This window comes from Mizuhopecten yessoensis, unplaced genomic scaffold, assembly GCF_002113885.1.
Source record: "Mizuhopecten yessoensis strain PY_sf001 unplaced genomic scaffold, ASM211388v2 scaffold4775, whole genome shotgun sequence".
NCBI lineage: Eukaryota > Metazoa > Mollusca > Bivalvia > Pectinida > Pectinidae > Mizuhopecten > Mizuhopecten yessoensis.
Genome location: NW_018405715.1, coordinates 243,531 through 260,361, shown reverse-complemented (window position 1 = coordinate 260,361; position 16,831 = coordinate 243,531). Strand labels below are relative to the sequence as shown.

The following is a 16,831-nucleotide window of genomic DNA, read 5'->3' as shown; positions in this document are numbered from 1 at the left end:
TTGTAACGAATTGATTTTGCATTTCATGACGAGGCAATAAACTGCTTTATGAACTATTATATATGAATAATGGAGCTTGGTACAGTCGTAGAGGTTATTGATTCAGTTGACTCGGTTCTTAAACGCCGTTTTGGCATGTTTCTGTCTTGACTTACAGTAACCTGTCTCGTATATTTACCGGTACAACATCTAGGGCATCTCTCGTTAATCATTTAATACACATACGTTAACGAAATCACCTTCAGCGACAATTAAATGATATATATATATATAAACAGTGATGAATACAAGTCTCCAATATTTAACCCTATCCCCGAGCAGCATATAGGTGTATCATTGTTTATGATCAATTCGGGTTAATATCTTGTGCAAGCACTGTTTTTTCTATCGATTTACTTATTTCCAAAATAACGTTTAATTCTACTTTAACCTTTAGTGTGCGTATCATTACAAGTGTCAACACGTGCGTTGAAGACATCATTCTATCATTAAATGTAATTGAGATGCTTTAAATATGCTATTACATAATTATAATGTATTTAAACACATGCTATAAGTAAGATAAGCGTCATTAAGATAAAAGGACATGCCCTACCTATTTTACCAATATCACGAATCGACCTACTTTGTTTATACTGATATTTAAAGATTTGAGTTAGCACGACTTAGCCTTCATAGGACCACGCGGCAGGACAAAATAGTCATAAATACGGCAATGTTTTGACGCGATCTAGGTTACGATCACAACAACTATAATTGGGACATTGTGTGTATTGTGTCGGGTGTCACGGTGGGGGAACACTTTACGACTGGGTATATACAATACACCATTGACACAACGCTGTACAGGTACCCGTTGTAGGAAGACGTCATACAGATATACACAAACAGTAAATGCGATTGAACCATGTAAACAGAACGGGTGTCGATTTCATTTTTGTTATTGACAAATGATATTGGCAAATGAATATATGTATATCATTGATTCTGACCAGTCTGTGTTTTAACCTTTGCTAATAAACAGGATTTGTTCATTACATGATAAAAGTTCGGGGTAAGAAACAACTAGTGTTAGGTTTTCACACTGATAACACTTCTCATTCTCATCTACAGGTTGATAGACTTGTTTTATCACATAAAATCTTTTTATTTAAGAATGTTCAATGTCAATATGTAAGTTTACTTCAGTTTCTTGTATCTTATAACAATTCACTCCCGTACTTAGTGTTACACAAGGATTTGTCTAATCGATAAAAACGTTTTCATTCGAAGACTTTCACCAAAAAGACATTATATTTCCAGGATTGAAAAGTAGTGACACATATTGGGTTAGTCAGCGTTTGGCGTTTAAACTCGCCAGGGCTTATGCTTAAACAAATTGTGGAAGGTTTCGGGAAGTGATACTCCGAGCAACGGACGTGAAAATAAAAGTTGATTTAAGAATTACGCCAGGAGAGAGTAATATTGCGATTCATAGAGGGATTAAGGACATTATTCTTGTCAAGATAAAAAAAAAATTCTTGTGAGACACAATTTTACACGTCACGTTACGTATTCTGAACGAATCAGAATAAATCATCTTATAGTATAGTGTAATTAAGTCAATCCTTATGTGTTTTGGCTTATAGGGTCTCGTCAATATTTGATAAAGGTAGAGTTCGTTGATAAATTGTCGAATACCAAAGTTCGATGTAATATCATGCTGGGCGGTCAACGTTCACGGATAAAAAAGGTTTAAGTAGACGGTACCTAATATAACCTGGGATTCAAATTATCAATATTGTCTCAGCAATTTCGTATCAGGGGAAAGCCGTGTCAGTTTGCCCTACCTATAGTGTAAATAGCGAAACTACACGGGATGAGTGTACGCATGCCCGATATCTGACGTTATGATAGAGCATTCCTGATAATAAGTAACCTCAAGTAACCTATTTAAGGGTTTTAACTTTTTCCACCTTCTTCAAAATGGCGTTGTCTTACTCTTTCAGTTGGCATGAAACAAACTGAATTACGAGTAACAGGATTTAGAATGGATTATATCTCAAGGATGTGTTCAAACTACCATGTTAACACAATTTGCACAGATAAGATAAGATTTACGTTATTTAAACTAAGATTTGTTTGATTTAAAACAAAGAACTTAATCTCGTAAGAGCTTTTCACAGACACTATAACCATCTCAAAAGTAGATCCCCTGCTATGAACTGACTGAAGATGTCCCAAATATGGAAATGGAAGATGTAGGTCAAAAATTGTTACCCGATATAATCCAAGGTTGTTAGTTACCTTTTTACCGAATTAAAGTGTGTTATAAAGACTACGAATGTTATGTACTTCGCCTTAACATCATTCTTTAACATTATCACTGACTACAGACCTTCTGTTGATTAGATCGCTAAAGAATCTACATTTGAGACCGTTGTCCGTGCGTCACCTTAACCCTCCCATCTCCGTACACTTACCACAGCGTTCCATCTCTAATGAACGGTAATTATAATTAATGTACCAACTGATTGGGATGTTGGCTATAACTTTGTAATGTTGTTTTTATATATACTGTATTATTCATATGAATGTTATAAAAATGATTGTAAATGTGTAACGTAATAAAGGGTTTTATAGGCAGCTTACACGTTTACTGGCCATATGGTTTAATAAATATTCACTTTGCACCAACAAACAACATTTCAGAGTAGGCGCTTCTTTATTTCACATTTCTTGTAATAATTATAAATAGAATTATAACACTCATTCTACTGTTTCTGGATCGTGCTCAGAAAATTGTCACATGATGCTATGGACTTTGTTATCTGTCTTGATACTCTACACACTTCACTATAAACACCTAGATCATAGATTGTCGATGTTTTCAGCGATTAAAGGAAACTAAGTACGAGTCGTTGGGGGCCATAACAAGGTTTCATAATACATGGAATCTCAGATATATTACATAATGCGATACATAAGTAGGTTGTGTAGAGCTAGTATCCGAAATCCCTTATTATATGTTATATAGTTAGTACATTCTATTGAATCTATCATAAAAACATATGAAAGACGTATGCTTCATATAGTGATTTCAAGTGAGCGGAGGTCACAGCGAGGTTAACATAAAAAAATATATAAACGGAATCTCGGATTTATTTCATTATGACTAGTTAAGCAAAGCAAGGAGAAGGAACCTACCACCGTGTTCTGGTTTGAAGTTAGTGTATTTATATATGATATATCACGAAGGCCTGATTTGTACATTACAGTACGTACAAGAGAGAAGAGGTCATGGCCATGTTGCACAATACATGGGCGTATCACAATGATATGATCTAATGCTAGATATACTTATACATTTTCTGCAGGAGATCTTGAGTGTTACAAAGATGTTCTTTTTTTTTGTATCAATATCAATACCAGTTAGGAAAATAGCAGAACCTGTATCCATAACCGTAACCTCAGACTTCCTTAGGAGGTCCTCTGTCCTTTTTATTATCATATTAATATTGCCACAGAATGCTTTTGTTTTGCAGCTTTAAGTTGATCAAGGATCAATAATCTTTTGGAAAAAAACGACCTGTTTTATAGCGTCAGTAATCGCTACTAACTACATGTTTATAAGATGCCAGAATGGAGTTGTTATTTTGTGTACGACATCTAGGTGTCACACCTGCGAGTGACGGTATTTACTTAGTGTAGCGTGTATTTACATGCACCCGACGTAAACGAAATTAAATCAGACAGAGATTTAAACTGATTAGGTCATTTTAAAATAAAATAAAAATATCAAAGATATATAAACGAAATCGATGAATCCCTGGTAAGCCGAGCTGTTTGATGTGACAGGAATGCAAACAATAGCACTATCCGGCGTCCATTGTAATCTCTGTTCACTTCCGTCCTTTTGCTGTTTCGATAGGATTTTATGTATTTGGAAAAAAAAACCCATTTACAGTACAAAATATACAACAAGTCTATTTACCTTCGATTTTTTTGAAAGCAGTCCCCCATAACTCCAATTGGTACTGGAACTCTCTAAAGCCTATTTTGAATTTCTTCCAGTCCTGAAATATAAAAAAAACACACCATCGGTTTAACTCTAAAAGTACATGTCAATTAAGAGAATTAATAACACATTGTGTTGTAGCTAATATGAGTTAAAGAGGGATTCCTGTAGGTTTGTTCAAATCTTTCCACATACAATGTATACTAGCAGTGAAAGAGGTTTTGAAAAGTCAGAGCCAAAATAATAACAGTAATAATAATATTTATGGTTAGTTTGAGCCTATAATATGTAGTCGAATTAAGAAACGGTTCTCAAGTCTCGGTCGAACTATTATCATCTTTCATGCTCTTTATGTTACTCGTTCATAAACAGGAAAGTAAAAGGTGTGATTGTGTGACTGTACATGTCGAGACATGGTGAAATCAGAGAACATTTAACGTGAATGTACACCAGACCTTGTACCACACAAATACACCGTGTCCCACTGGTAAGGTTACAGCCAGATAGGATTATAAAACTACGGCGTTATAAGATTACTTCATAAATCTTACTCTTCGTATGCTTTATACACTGTATATTTTGCACTCGTTTTTTTTAATGCGTCTTTTCTCGTGAAATTTCCTTCAATAAGAAATGTTTAGAAAGAGTATGGCGAAGTGTAAAATATTTTGTAATAACCGGTAAAACTCGTTTGATATACACAACACATATATAGCATACGGGTAAAGGTAGTACAACACGAAATATGTTAAGTACTGATTTAGCATTTATATTTGTGTTAAAGGTAATGATTACGATCAGTTCGAGACTGGGTGACAACAAACAATCTGTTGATTTGTAAAGGGTGTTTTGTTTGCGGGAGAGGACTGCTTCAAGTTCGTCTTCATTTTTTCATCGACCAATAAATAATGTTTAATTTAAATAACAACTTATTTATGCCAGACCAGGTGAAAATAGATATTTTTAAGTAAGCTATATTTACTTAGTGGCTGAATTTATTATAAGCAGGCATGAACAATGTACACATAGTGTGGACATATTATAATTGATGCCACATATTTATATATTCGTTTATAGCATGGTTGCCTGTATTTTACCTTGGCTACATGTACGTGATCTGTATTGATACGGACATTGTGTTAATATCTCATTGTGTTAATATCTCATTGTCGATACATTGATACGGACATTGTGTTAATATCGCATTGTCGATACATTGATACGGACATTGTGTTAATATCTCATTGTCGATACATTGATACGGACATTGTGTTAATATCTCATTGTCGATACATTGATACGGACATTGTGTTAATATCTCATTGTCGATACATTGATACGGACATTGTGTTAATATCTCATTGTCGATACATTGATACGGACATTGTGTTAATATCTCATTGTCGATACATTGATACGGACATTGTGTTAATATCTCATTGTCGATACATTGATACGGACATTGTGTTAATATCTCATTGTCGATACATTGATACGGACATTGTGTTAATATCTCATTGTCGATACATTGATACGGACATTGTGTTAATATCTCATTGTCGATACATTGATACGGACATTGTGTTAATATCTCATTGTCGATACATTGATACGGACATTGTGTTAATATCTCATTGTCGATACATTGATACGGACATTGTGTTAATATCTCATTGTCGATACATTGATACGGACATTGTGTTAATATCTCATTGTCGATACATTGATACGGACATTGTGTTAATATCTCATTGTCGATACATTGATACGGACATTGTGTTAATATCTCATTGTCGATACATTGATACGGACATTGTGTTAATATCTCATTGTCGATACATTGATACGGACATTGTGTTAATATCTCATTGTCGATACATTGATACGGACATTGTGTTAATATCTCATTGTCGATACATTGATACGGACATTGTGTTAATATCTCATTGTCGATACATTGATACGGACATTGTGTTAATATCTCATTGTCGATACATTGATACGGACATTGTGTTAATATCTCATTGTCGATACATTGATACGGACATTGTGTTAATATCTCATTGTCGATACATTGATACGGACATTGTGTTAATATCTCATTGTCGATACATTGATACGGACATTGTGTTAATATCTCATTGTCGATACATTGATACGGACATTGTGTTAATATCTCATTGTCGATACATTGATACGGACATTGTGTTAATATCTCATTGTCGATACATTGATACGGACATTGTGTTAATATCTCATTGTCGATACATTGATACGGACATTGTGTTAATATCTCATTGTCGATACATTGATACGGACATTGTGTTAATATCTCATTGTCGATACATTGATACGGACATTGTGTTAATATCTCATTGTCGATACATTGATACGGACATTGTGTTAATATCTCATTGTCGATACATTGATACGGACATTGTGTTAATATCTCATTGTCGATACATTGATACGGACATTGTGTTAATATCTCATTGTCGATACATTGATACGGACATTGTGTTAATATCTCATTGTCGATACATTGATACGGACATTGTGTTAATATCTCATTGTCGATACATTGATACGGACATTGTGTTAATATCTCATTGTCGATACATTGATACGGACATTGTGTTAATATCTCATTGTCGATACATTGATACGGACATTGTGTTAATATCTCATTGTCGATACATTGATACGGACATTGTGTTAATATCTCATTGTCGATACATTGATACGGACATTGTGTTAATATCGCATTGTCGATACATTGAAAGTTACTGAAATAACTTAAATTGTACATTGTCACGCCCGTCTTTGTGTGCGCTGCATCGGTCATGAATAATTAACTTTTGAGGTGGTTTTTTTGCATATTGTCTGTTAAACTGTATGTAAAGACGACGATCTACATACAAAGAACAGCGTTGTATTTACTGCCGTGTGTACTCACCAACTTCCGCCGATACGCCCATCCGGCACACCCTCCGACCTTTTTTACAGGCTTATCTGTTAACTTGGACCTTCAAGTCAAATACGTTATAAAATAATTTGCTTGTACAATATATATGATTTCATTCAACAAAATATTGAAATCAAAAACAATACACACGAATTTTGAATTTATCGTAAATATTTTTCTTTAAAATTTCAATGATATCCATAATGATAACACACAAGCTGATTATATAGTTTGTTTTCAATTATAATATGACAAAACTGGTATAATGTTTATCAATGGGTGAAGATCTATTAATCATGATCATGTAATTCATTTAAAGGATGTTAAGAACAATGGTGGTGGTGGTGGTAATGATGATGATGATGATGAGGAGGAGGAGGAGGAGGAGGAGGAGGAGGAGGAGTTGGGGATGCAGTTTCCATTATAGAGACTGTATAATATTAAATTAAATTCAACCTGTATAATATGCTGTTTGTTCGATCCCTTTGGATGTTTATATATAAATAGCTGTAATACGCCGTGGTCATTACTATAGCTTGTTTGGTATATAGATGTTCAATGGAGTGTAAAATTGGATATGGATTATCATCAGAACAGCTGTAAAAATAGAAATTTGATAACAAACACGCCTCATAAACTACACTAAATATGTATAAGGTATCTTTTTTTGGACATACACCTTATCACGACTACACAATCAACTAACAAAGTGTATACGACAGATAAATCAATCGTCTCATGTGTAAAATAATGATCGATTTGTAACATCATCAGTTTAGCGATCGATAATGTTTATTGCGCTTCCGGTATTAAGCTTTTGTAACATTATCAAATCAGATAAAGATAACTGTATTGTTTTCATACATTGACATCAAGGTCTATTGCACAACGTCACTTTAGAAAAGAACCGGATGTATCCCGTATATAGCACTACCTTGTATTGCTACTATCTTTATATAACTTTAACTCGTATGCACTACCTTGTATTTTTACTACCTGTATATAACACTAACTCGTATATAGCCCTACCTTGTATTGTTCCTACCTGTATATAACGTTAACTCGTATATAGTACTACCTTGTATTGCTACTATCTGTATATAACTTTAACTCGTATATAATTGTCGATACAATGATACGGACATTGTGTTAATATCACATTGTCGATACATTGATACGGACATGGTGTTAATATCTCAGTGTCGATACATTGATACGGACATTGTGTTAATATTGCATTGTCGATACATTGATACGGACATGGTGTTAATATCTCAGTGTCGATACATTGATACGGACATTGTGTTAATATTGCATTGTCGATACATTGATACGGACATGGTGTTAATATCTCAGTGTCGATACATTGATACGGACATGGTGTTAATATCTCAGTGTCGATACATTGATACGGACATTGTGTTAATATTGCATTGTCGATACATTGATACGGACATGGTGTTAATATCTCAGTGTCGATACATTGATACGGACATGGTGTTAATATCTCAGTGTCGATACATTGATACGGACATTGTGTTAATATTGCATTGTCGATACATTGATACGGACATGGTGTTAATATCTCAGTGTCGATACATTGATACGGACATGGTGTTAATATCTCAGTGTCGATACATTGATACGGACATGGTGTTAATATCTCAGTGTCGATACATTGATACGGACATTGTGTTAATATCTCATTGTCGATACAATGATACGGACATTGTGTTAATATCTCATTGTCGATACAATGATACGGACATTGTGTTAATATTGCATTGTCGATACATTGATACGGACATGGTGTTAATATCTCAGTGTCGATACATTGATACGGACATTGTGTTAATATCTCATTGTCCGTATCATTGTATCGACAATGAGATATTAACACAATGTCCGTATGCAATATACGAGTTAATGTTTTATACAGGTAGTAACAAAACAAGGTAGTGCTATGTACGAGTTAATGTTATATACATGTAGTAACAATACAAATAAGTGCTATATACGAGGTAATGTTATATACAGATAGTAGCAAGACAAGGTAATGCTATATACGAGTTATTGTTATATACAGGTATTAACAATACAAGGTAATGCTATATACAAGTTTATGTTATTTACTGGTAGTAACAATACATGGTAGTGCTATATACGACTTAATGTTATATACAAAAAGTAAAAATACAAGGTAGTGCAATATACGAGTTAATGTTTTATACAGGTAGTAACAAAACAAGGTAGTGCTATGTACGAGTTAATGTTAGATACAGGTAGTAACATATATACGAGTTAAAGTTATATACAGATAGTAGCAAGACAAGGTAATGCTATATACAAGTTTATGTTATTAACTCGTATATAGCACTACCTTGTATTGCTACTATCTGTATATAACTTTAACTCGTATATAGCACTACCTTGTATTGTTACTACCTGTAAATAACATAAAGTTGTATATAGCACTACCTTGTATTGTTACTATCTGTATCTAACATCAACTCCTATCTAGCACTACCTTGTATTGTTACTACCTGTATAAAACATTAACTCGTATATTGCACTACCTTGTATTGTTACTACATGTATATAACATTAACTCGTATATAGCACTACCTTGTATTTTTACTACCTGTATATAACATTAACTCATATATAGCACTACCTTGTATTGTTACTACCTGTATATAACAATAATTCGTATATAGCACTACTTTGTATTGTTACTACCTGTATATAACAATAACTCGTATATAGCATTACCTTGTATTGTTACTACCTGTATATAACATTAAATCGTATATAGCACTACCATGTATTGTTACTACCTATATATAACATTAACTCGTATATAGCACTACCTTGTGTTGTTACTATCTGTATATAACATTAACTCGTACATAGCACTACCTTGTATTGCTACTATCTGTATATAACATTAACTCGTATATAGAACTACCTTGTATTGCTACTATCTGTATATAACATTAACTCGTATATAGAACTACCTTGTATTGCTACTATCTGTATATAACTTTAACTCGTATATATGTTACTACCTGTATATAACAATAACTCGTATATAGCATTACCTTGTATTGTTACTACCTGTATATAACATTAACTCATATATAGCACTACCTTGTATTGTTACTACCTGTATAAAAGATTAACTCGTATATAGCACTACCTTGTATTGTTACTCCCTGTAAATAACATAAACTTGTATATAGCACTACCTTGTATTGTTACTACCTATATATAACATTAACTCGTATATAGCACTACCTTGTATTGGTACTACCTGTATATAACATTAACTCGTATATAGCACTTCCTTGTATTGTTACTACCTGTTTATAACATTAACTCGTATATAGCATTACCTTGTATTGTTACTACCTGTATATAACAATAACTCGTATATAGCACTACCTTGTATTGTTACTATCTGTATATAACAATAACTCGTATATAGCACTACCTTGTATTGTTACTACCTTGTACCTGTATCGTATTGTTACTACCTGTATATAACATTAACTTGTATGTATTGTTACTATCGGTATATAACATTAACATGTATTTAGCACTACCTTGTATCATAGCACTCTAAATGTGTGTATACTTAACAGTTAAAGTATGCATGGTATGAGGGATTTAGTTTATGATCCCCCGAGGCTAGGACCCTTTCCCAAGGCGAAGCCGACGGAAATAGTCCTGGACGAGGGGGATCATAAACATGCTATATCCCGAAATACCCATACTTCAACTGTTTTATTATACTGATACAAACACTCCCTTACAATATTCTAAATATTATTAAACAACAAATTTTCAACAGTTGGGACACTTTATTAACAAAACTAATATTTTATTGAGAAATTCGATTGCGCTGATTGGTCAAAAGTCGGTCAGGCCCCGCCCACGACGTCACTCAATTTCCCGCATTTTCCGAGGGAAATAGTTTCAAAACTATCGCACCCCTCCAGACAAACTATTTCCCTGGCATGCAGTTAGAGGGGAAATAGCTTGTTTTTGCGGTTACGTTTGTATAGTGTAAAATAAGTAGAGGTATATAAATGTACATATAACACTACCCGTTTAGAACATTACATCGTTTATATAACACAACCCATATATAAAGTTACGTCGAATGTGTAACATTATCCCGGATATCATATAGACATTTATATATACATCACAATATATAGATACCGCCATATTGTTTTACAGGCCTCAATGGTTGAATCATAACCGTTGAGGACGTCAGTGGTATGCGATATTGTCTCAGTGCTCATATTTTGAACAGCGGACCAATATCCTCTAAATGACGTCACTTTTATTATAATGTCACAGTGTGACAAATGCAACTTACTTTCTTTTAGTTTAAACATATTTTATTGGACAAATATACAAATGGATTGGACAACAAGGAGGGGATGGGGGTTACCTAGAAAAGAAATCGTGTAAACTGTGAAAAGGATCCGCATTTGAATAAATTACAAATTATACAAAATTTCATGACATGCAGCCCGGTATAGTAATTTTATAATGAACAAGATCAATGTAATAAAGTAATCAGGCAAAATAATGAAAAGCAATTTCATAAACATATATAACAACGTACACATATAAATAAAAATAAGGAATGATAATTATAATTATCAAAACCTAGAACACAGAACTTTCTTTCTGACAATATTCCTATGTTCCATCTTGCTTAGTAATAAAAATTATAATTTTATATCAAGAATAACATTTCAGGACTTTTATTTCGGTGAATATGTAATTATATGGACCTGAAAAGTGATGGTGACCTCGACTCGGTCGATATACATGTAGCTCTCTCAGGTTCATATAACCACATATTCACGTCAACAGAAGTCCATAATTGATAAATACATGTAAACCTCGTTTAATAAAACACTACCTCGAATGTTACACTACCATTACACTTTGAATACATTGTACTACCGTAGCATTAAAGCTTGCCTACCTTCTGACAGTAAGCGGGGGTGTCCAAGCAGTTTCTTGTTTAGGGTTCACTAATAATGTTGCAGGTCGTGCTTTGGGTAAAATAGCAGTTTTAACCGTGGATAACCGGACCCCATTCGCTGACGTCACGGGGGATGTCTGAAGGGTTTCATTACCCGGTGAAGTCACTTTCCGGGTGAAGGGTTCGGCCGAAGTTGGATGGACTACGTTCTGCCTAGCTGCCCACATTTACAGATATGTCGATTTTGTTATTATAAACAATAAATAGTACCGGTCACACCAACCACGATACTTGTAGAGGTCCGTGCCACACTGGACAGCGGCTCCAACGAGGTCACAGTCCTGTAAAGTGTATCCGGGGTACCACGGGAACACACGCTGGCTTTATATCAAACAAAGTCCTTCTAAAAAAGTCAGGGTTAACTTCCAATGTCTCGCGATTTGAAATATTTCCTTTTACGATTCAAATGAAAAACATAAATATTCCATATCACGAGGCAGGTTTCTAAATGCGTTCTAGTCCGAGCATGTCCTTCGCACGGATTGTTTCTCACGTATATACGTACGACACGGTGAGTTGATCTCACGCGGAGCTTGTCTGATGTTATACACTATTTAGCACCAGCTCTTATAGGACACACCTCTATCAATAATTAAGTGATGTCGTAATGTTCTGACTTACAGCAGCACGCGGAGTCCCGGGTAAATCATCCTTACAAACTACCCAACAGCCCTCACATCCGTTGGGGTTTTACAGTAAATTAAATGACTTATTGTGGACAAACTGGTGTATTTTTACAGTGATCGCCCGCATACCAATGTATAACCGTCTGTCACCCATTGACAGAATAATGAGTCTATTGTTTAACTTTTTGTTTAAAGCCGTTACGGGTTGTTTGTAAGGTTGTATAGCCATGTAAAGCTTTGAACATGTATCAAACTGTAGTCTGACTAAACACGCATTCAGATATCCGGAATAAAGAGGTAATGTCATGGAATCGGAAATGAAACAGTTTCCCTTGTTGTACGTATGCATTTGTTTTATTAATATGGAGGAATCCGAGCTAAACGGCTCCAGCACATCGAAATATCGGCCAATGTTCCTCACACACGACACCCTGTTCTGACATTGTCATTGACCATCATCGGCACAATTCATGTTATATTTCAACGCCCCTCTCGTATTTCGTAAATGCAATCTCGCAACATTGTTACAACGACTAATAGCTATGAAGACTGAGAACTCGCTACAAGTGAAGCCTTACCCCACCTCAGGTTGAAGAAATCGAACTGTGGTAAGGTATTAAAGGGTAGTGGTTGTGGTGGGTGATAATAGTGATGATGGTGGTGGTGAGGATGTGATGGTATTGGAAGTAGTGAGTGGTGGCTGTGATGAGGATGAGGATGATGACGCTTACCTGAACTTCCGTTTCTGTTGAAGCGAACAAGGCAAGGTCTTAATGAGTTGCAATGTCTTGTAAACATCCTCCTCATCATCAAAGTTCTTAACGCGAATGCCTCTCTTGGAGAGCTCCTTTAGATCCGGATCAAGATCACCATATTCTTCCGCTTCCGGATAAACTGCGTTGGGACTTCGGGACTTCCGGCTAGTTGACTCCTGTTTTCTGGCCATGGTTATGCCTACGAATGAGGTCAAAGCCTGCTTGCTAGGTAACAGGGAGAAGATGTGGTTACCTTTGCTCTTGTGTGTAATTCCCCCTTCGTCGTTTGTGTCCGACCGGATCTCTCCTGCAATTGGTTAATTGATCTATCAGTGTCACGTGATATGAGCCTAATACGAGACACTTCCGGAGAATCAAATCTGTACGGATTGATTAACGTTAAACAAACACAACCTGGTTTGATCACAATCCTAGTTACTTAGCCAGGCTAATAACGTCCACATAGTTTGAGTAATAATTACCGGGAGGCAACTTCACTATTGTATAAATGTTTCCCTTACCAGCATTTAATTAATAGCAAAACATGCTCAAGTGGATACATTGCTTAGGTGCAAATATTTAAAGACCATCTCTAAAAATAGAAAACTCATTTGTATTACACGATAAAGGTATCTGATGTTTAAAACGTTTGAAACCATGAGTCGATAAGGCTAATATTATTTTTACTCAAGATTGAGTTCACATTTTTGTCGTACAAATAGTCAAGTTTGATTTTTTTTAACAGAACTCTAGCTAAATTATTATTTGGTAAAAAAATTGTATGGATTTTTTTTTTACCGATTTTCAATTTTTGTTTGTTATAACGTGTGAGATAATTGCTCATAAGGAGTCAGTGCAATGTACCGAGAATGTACCACGGTATATCACAGTATTTGACGATATACCACGTAAATTACATAGTAGTACTACCATGCTTCAAACAGGTACATTTGTATAAATGCTTCATAATTGGTGTACCGGCAACCTATTACTGAATATCGCGATGCATTAGTGTACCGCTAACCTTCTGATTACCGCGATGAACAGGTATACTGCTAATTAATAATTATAATAATAGTTCGAGGTTCTCAACCTAGTTCTTAGGTCGTCTCACAGCGATTCACAAATTATTATCTGTAGTTATAGGGCCTTCGCAATCACCCAATACCTTTCTCAACTCCCTGGGGAGCATACAGCCGGTGCTTCCATTTCGGCGCTCACATCTAGCATTCAACAGCTGAGTAGACTAGAACAAGCGGGGTTAAGTATCTTGCTCAAAGATACAACACAGTGCCATGACTCGAACCCGCAACCCATCAGTCACGAGCCCGGCATCCTACCACTAGAATACTGCTGGTATACCGCTTATCTATTGAATACCGCGATAAACTGGAATATGAGGGTGGGAGTGGGGAAGCAAAGTCGTGACACAAGGCAGATTCCACTGGACCACCAATTAGACACGTTGCTGTAACGGTCAACTAACATTTCAAGTTTTGCATAGTTTACCTAGGATTATTATACTCTATCTCTCGCCCTGTGATTTTGTGACCAAGAACATAAAGTAAAATTTACGAAGACACCGGTATGAATACTGCCATTCTCGCCCATTCATGGGTCAGCTGGAATTTAATATAGATAAATAATTTTGGATCACACTGATCAAATGTTTGTTTCAGTGTAGAAGTGACATACGCCGTTAAGTAGACATAGTAGTGTACTTTAACATTTATAGACCAGACAGATTGCCAATGTACTATTTTAGTAGAGGCCGAGAACGACAGACTCAAGTTATATTGTACGACACCGGAAATCGGAGTTCATATCGAGGCAAGGTTTCAGCTCATGTTCCGCACTTTAATCTGTTCGTACAATGGTATATAAATTATTCATGACTAAGGCCATTATAGGACAATAAATAACTGCCAGTTGAAGGTCGATAGTTGTACAACCTATTCGTATTAAACAATGGACAGTCCGCTGTGCTGTAGAACATTATTTTCTATGTACAGGTAAACCTGCTGTTTACAACGCCCCCCAACACACTCATATCAATACGCATTATCCCTCAAACAGTAGACATGAATTCATTCGCCTTAATTCTTCATACCCCGTCTTATATCACAAACACTTATATATCCCTATCACACACCATTACACACAAATTATTGGTACAAACATATTGTCTAACTTTGTGTTTCATTATTGTACTTGTATAGGAAATTAAGCGTTATTTAATAACGTATAAAGGGCATCGGTAGAAAACCTCTATTTTAAACCGAAACGTTATCATATATACACACTTTGTTATGTCCAGTATACGTTTATATTATTTTTTTTACACCAGTGCATATTTACACGAAATAATACATTACTATGTCAACACGTACAAGTTTACATAACAAAGACGGCATCTACGCAAATACAGGTTTTCACGAAAAAATTACGTGATAAGCCAGCATACGTAAGTTTACAGGACACTATACATATTTTAACAACACTGATCGTGAGTAAATACAGTCTGTCATTATAAATCAATTACGAGCGTGATATAACGTGATACGAAAGAAAGTTTATATAGAACATCAGGCTTATTTGTTCACATCTTTACCATGTATAGGGCTAGTACCATGCTTAGGGTTAGTTTATGTCTTTACCGTGTATAGGGCTAGTACCATGCTTAGGAGTAGTTTATATATTTACCGTGTATAGGGCTAGTACCATGCTTAGGGTTAGTTTATATATTTACCGTGTATAGGACAAGTACATGTACCATGCTTAGGGTTAGTTTATATATTTACCGTGTATAGGGCTAGGACCATGCTTAGGGTTAGTTTATATCTTTACCGTATATAGGGCTTGTGCCATGCTTAGGGTTAGTTTATATCTTTACCGTGTATAGGGCTAGTACCATGCTTAGGGTTAGTTTATATCTTTCCCGTTAATAGGGCTTGTACCATGCTTAGGGTTAGTTTATATCTTTACCGTATATAGGGCTTGTACCATGCTTAGGGTTAGTTTATATCTTTACCGTGTATAGGGTTAGTGAACATAATAATATTTACCACGTATAGGGCTAGTAAACGTCTTTAACATGTATAGGGCAAGTTAATGTACCATGTTTAAGGTTAGTTCACATATTTACCATGTACACGTATGGGTTAGTCCATATCATTACCATTTGTAGGATTAGTTCACATCTTAACCATGTAAAGGGATAGTTTATATCTTTACCATGTGTAGGGTTAGTTCACATCTTAACCATGCGAAGGGTTAATTCACATATTTACCATGTAAAGGGATAGTTTATATCTTTACCATATGTAGGATTAGTTCATAACTTTACCATGTATAGGGTTAGTTCACATCTTTACCACGTATAGGGTTAGTTCACCTTTTTACCATGTGTAGGGTTAGTTC

The 16,831-nt window shown here is 35.2% G+C and overlaps 1 protein-coding gene across 7 annotated transcripts in view; it reads right to left on the bottom strand.

The window, feature by feature from the left end:
* Positions 1-16,831, bottom strand: part of LOC110449672 (transmembrane channel-like protein 7) — a 63,231-nt gene that overhangs the window by 17,285 nt on the left and 29,115 nt on the right. For 6 of the 7 annotated variants that reach the window (XM_021496683.1, XM_021496678.1, XM_021496681.1 and 3 more), the window contains exons 2-4: positions 13,388-13,718; positions 6,954-7,023; positions 3,974-4,055 (exon numbers count right to left, since the gene is read on the bottom strand). In XM_021496683.1, the coding sequence (XP_021352358.1) occupies positions 3,974-4,055; positions 6,954-7,023; positions 13,388-13,602 (367 nt within the window). In that variant the 5' untranslated portion in view covers positions 13,603-13,718. Of the gene's footprint in view, positions 1-3,973; positions 4,056-6,953; positions 7,024-11,970; positions 12,821-13,387; positions 13,719-16,831 lie in introns of those variants that run through there. The other variant, XM_021496680.1, reaches the window with a different exon arrangement.